General features: G+C 38.1%; 1 protein-coding gene across 1 annotated transcript; it reads right to left on the minus strand.

Moving 5' to 3' along the window:
• Nucleotides 1-3,777: 3,777 nt before the first annotated feature.
• LOC120293188 (actin-2-like) lies at nt 3,778-4,194 on the minus strand. Its single transcript, XM_039312141.1, has 2 exons — nt 4,137-4,194; nt 3,778-4,046 (listed from the first exon to the last, which is right to left on the minus strand). Exons 1-2 carry the CDS (start codon nt 4,192-4,194, stop codon nt 3,778-3,780), a joined length of 327 nt encoding a protein of 108 aa, XP_039168075.1.
• Nucleotides 4,195-4,691: the final 497 nt, after the last annotated feature.

Here is a 4,691-nt window from a genome sequence, read left to right on the forward strand (position 1 = left end):
TATTCCACGGATGAATTTTTAAGAAAAACGCGTTTGATGACAATTCATAATTTCTAATTCTAGAGTAAAAGGCGGGCAAGCAAAGTTTTGTCGACACTAGAAAAGGAATACAGAGGCATGCATTGATGATATGTTAGGGAAGAGTAAAATCACGGGGAAACATTTCTATTAGTTAGGAAGTACCACATGAGATTGAATCAAGGAAAAATGAATTTTAGGAGTCACACTTTGTACCACGAGCTACTTGGATATGATCAAATCTTTAACTTCTCAGGAAGTGTGGCTAGGTGTTGCCAAACATTTTGCTCTTAAGATATTTTGTTGCCACGTTATATTTGAGTTAGTGATGGCTAGCTCAATGGAAATGTAAAAAAAGTCCACATTTAAGCTATTCACATTGTGGACAGGGATAGCAGTTGCGGTATATAGAATTGAATTCACAAGTTGTCAGCAAAAAAAATTAAATCAACAAGTCTCTAGTGCTTGTGGGTATGACTTGAAGGAGTCTTGCAAAGGCAAAGGACTTCCGTTCTTGGCCATACATAAGAAAACGAGTGGGATCAAGAAGTGGTTAGAAAATGGAAAATCAAATCAAATAGAAAAACCTCTGTTGAAGGACCCATCCTTATTTATAAATCTCGCACATATTAAATCAATGCTCTTATCAAGTTTCCACGTTAATTTTCACAAAACTACGTACTTCTAATCCAACGCATTCTTGTTCAATGCGGATATATATGGCCTTTTGACCTTTTCGTGAGCACTAGAATAACTCATTCTTATTTATACATCTTGGATTTATTACCTGTGTTGATAAAGAGGGGAATCTGCACGTCTATGGGCATGTGCATGTGCTTGTTATCTACTTTTATATGTCTAGTCACCGGCTGACGAGAGAAACAGATGTTATCTTAGTTGAATATTCGTGCAGAAACCAAATTCTTTTCATCCGGACCTAACCCTGCTCGGCTTGGAAATATTTTGCCAGCGAAAAGAAGAATGACTAATGTTAGAGTGTTTTGTTAACTTTATAGACTTAAACAATGCCAGTCCAAAGGACACATTCTTTTGCCTATCGCCGAGCTACAGATAGAATGGATATTCCAGCAGCAATCAATACAAGAATGGATCCAAATGGTGGCGAGGAAACGACGGCCTTTATAATTCCAGGGGAATATTCCGATACAAAGTTATACATTTTAGGTTCAAAGAAAGCGGGCGCAACGTTCATGACTTTCCTTCCCAGGGACTTTGCTCCACTATATCATCCAATGTTATGTGGACGATTTGGCGGTCAAGACTAAAGACAGCGATCACCTAAATGATCTCTAGCAAAAGATTTCGACTTGAGGACCAATGCCGTCTCGAAATTAATTATGTGAGTTCCATGTTGGATGAATTAATTATTCGATCATACAACATTTTTTTCACCGCACCAGCAAAGACAATTTTTCATGCGGAAACTGTATTTTGACTTTTGAGGCAATAGAGAATACGTAATTATATAATTGCATATACTTGAAGTTCATCTATATACATTTCTTTTCTCTGACATACTCAGGTATTATTATGCTTTTCTTTGGGGAAGATTGAAGGATATGTAATCTCCAGTAGGTGTGTATCATCAAAGATCTCAAGTGCACAAATTTATAAAAGTAGATGTGGGATGAATCTACGAATTAAGGGACTTCTTCACGAATTTTACTCTCCTAGCTTTTCTCTTCAGTATTTTTTTTTCTCGCTTGTGCATGCCCATTTCTCTTCCTCATCTACTCCGACCTATTCACCAGCATCATACTCATTGCAACTAAATGACTGGCAAATATGAAAATGATCTGACACATAAGAATTATATAGAATCATATATATAAAAGAAATGGATGAAAGATATTTCCAATCGTATGACAGCCCCATATACTTTAAACCTACGAGTTTAAAAGCTGTGAGCATTGTAAAAAGAAACTCCAAACATATTCAATGCTGGATCCAAGAAACACTTCTATATATCTTTATTTCTTATTCTCCGAACGACCAGGAAACAAGAAAACACTATTATCAATCTTGAAGTTCAAGAACCATATCCAAGAAACAATTATTCTCCCAACTACATAAGTATACCATTCTTATTCTCCCAGCTACATAAGTATACCATTCTTACCCCACTATGCTTCTCTTAACCTTCGGATGCCCATAAAAGCAAACGTATACTCGATTTTAGAGGAGAAGATCGTTACGCCATTAGGCTTCAATGAATTCTACGAAGAGCGCAGCATGCTCCTCTTCAGCCCGGGTGATCTCTTCTCGAATTTCCTGCACTCTGGCTCGCGTCGCTGCAATGCGGGCTTCCGGGTGATTGATATTCACGGCCCGCCTAGCACGCAACAACAAGGCATTCTCTTTAAGGTCGAGCTCCCATCTGAGACGCCTTAACCTCCTCTCCACTTCCTCAAGCTCCTCTAAAACAACTTGGTCAGTCCTTGGCATTTTCTCTCCCTCTCTCAGTCTCTCTTAGTGTTTTCCTGGTTCAAGATAAGAAGGAAGAAGCAAGAATCAGTTTGAGATGGTTAACAGGAACTTTCCCCTCAGACTTCAAGAATGGACCTTATTTATACTCGCGGTCACTTAAATGATTACGGGAAACTTCAAAACCAATAAAAGAAGAAAACATTATTCTGCTAGAAATATTACGTAATATTTGTTGCATAGTTTTTTTTTTTTTTTTTTTTGGTCGGAATTTGTTGCATAGTTGACCGACTACATATTATAGCCAACTAGAAAAAGAAAACATTATTCCACTCGAAATTTCGTGAATGGACCTTATTTAGAGAGAGCTGTGATGAGCACTACAATTAGAAGATGGACATAAGTCCTGTGGGAGACGTTTAATGGGGAAGAAGCGCGTCCCATGTTCGAAGAATGTCTCCACTTACCATTTTCAGACTGCTGTAATTTTAGAGCGGGCCTTCTTATTCGGAGTAGATGTTGAAAATTAAGAGAGAAACCGACCAACTTCAGAAGTCGCATTTTTGGTCTTTTGTATGCTGGATTGGGGTTTCTGAGAGTGGATTCATGTGATTTTTTTTTTCTTTGGTGGAATGGATTCATGTGATTGAGGAGCAATGTTCTGGAGAGAGGAACAGAGAATTAGCTGATAAAACCCTCAAGAAATTATATTCATTTGTCTTTTTCGAGCTGCAACCCTCGTGTAGAATTTTTCTCGACTATGGTTCATGTCATGTTCGCTTTGGACCTTCCGAATGTCCCAATCCCATGTTAAAGCTGAAATTTGGTCAACGTGGGAAGTTGAGAGGTTATATCCATTTGCCTTTTTCTGAGATGCAACCTTCTTGTTTGATTTTTGCCGACTATGGTTCATGTCATGTTCGCTTTGGACCTTCAAAAGGATAAATCTTTAGGTTACACGTCAAGTATGCTATTAAGGTCAAGATGTGGTTAGAAAATCAAATCAAATCAAATCAAATCAAAAAATCCACGTTGAAGAACCCATCCCTATATATATCTTGCATTTATTAAATCAACTCTCCTAATAAGTTTCCACGTGAAAGTTCATCCCCATCTATACACCTTGCATTTATTAAATCAACTCTCTTGCTAAGTTTCCATGTGAAAGTTCATCCCCATTTATACACCTTGCATTTATTAAATCAACTCTCTCACTATGTCCTCATGTTAACTTTGACAACACTATCAGAGACAAACGTTTCAAATATGATCAGTGGCATCTTCTCCCCGGTTACTTTTTGGGTTGAGGGTTGCTTAAATAAGGAGCATCGGACGTTCATTGAGAGCCCCGCGTAGCTCAATGTAGAAAGTGTGATGCCAGATCTTTTCCATATCATCCCAATTGCTGGCAATTCCACTTTCCATAGGGTACTTCAAAGTAAGCATGCCCCTTTTCGATTGGGCCTCATCTCCAACATAAGCAACCCTGTGGCCCATACTAACCATGTCAACGGGGTGCCTCGATCGACAAACCATACTGGGGAAGACAACCCTTGGAGCATCATCTCCAGCAAAACCAGCTTGTCAAATTCAGGTTTTTATGTCAGCACAAATACCACCATGCACTCCAGGAAAGCCCATAGCAATGGACCGGTGCATCAATATTCTCACCTTAATCATGCCAAATCCATTATCAACACCAAGAGGCTGAATGTCTTCGGCATCTGCCATCTCCTTATGCTAATCAAAGGAAAAACTCTACATGATTAATACAGGTAGATATCAATGTCCAAGTAAGATCCACGTCGGTAAGTTCTAATGGATCCACGATTATGTTTTATCATAGAATTATCCTAGGGATAATACATAGCTATATAATGAACTGCACTGATCCAACAAAGCTAATTGAATAGAGCTTTTGTGGAGATAACAAGAACAAAGATACCTGTAGTAGCTTTTTAATTTCAAAAAAATTAAAGCCTTAAGGATATATTTTCAATTACGCAGGCTCTATCCCTCACCGTCCAACAGAAAACAATGAAATACTAAATCCAAATAACACACTCGGCCGGAAAAAAAAAAAATCAAGAATTTTTGAAGAAATCCTTTAACTACCATAACAAGACAGAAAAAGGATAATAGAGAGTGACAGAATCTTTAAAATATTCTTGAATTACGATTAGCCGAGTTCAACAATCAAGCTTTAATTGTTGATCACGCCTTAACTC

Source organism: Eucalyptus grandis, chromosome 5 (assembly GCF_016545825.1).
Source record: "Eucalyptus grandis isolate ANBG69807.140 chromosome 5, ASM1654582v1, whole genome shotgun sequence".
NCBI lineage: Eukaryota > Viridiplantae > Streptophyta > Magnoliopsida > Myrtales > Myrtaceae > Eucalyptus > Eucalyptus grandis.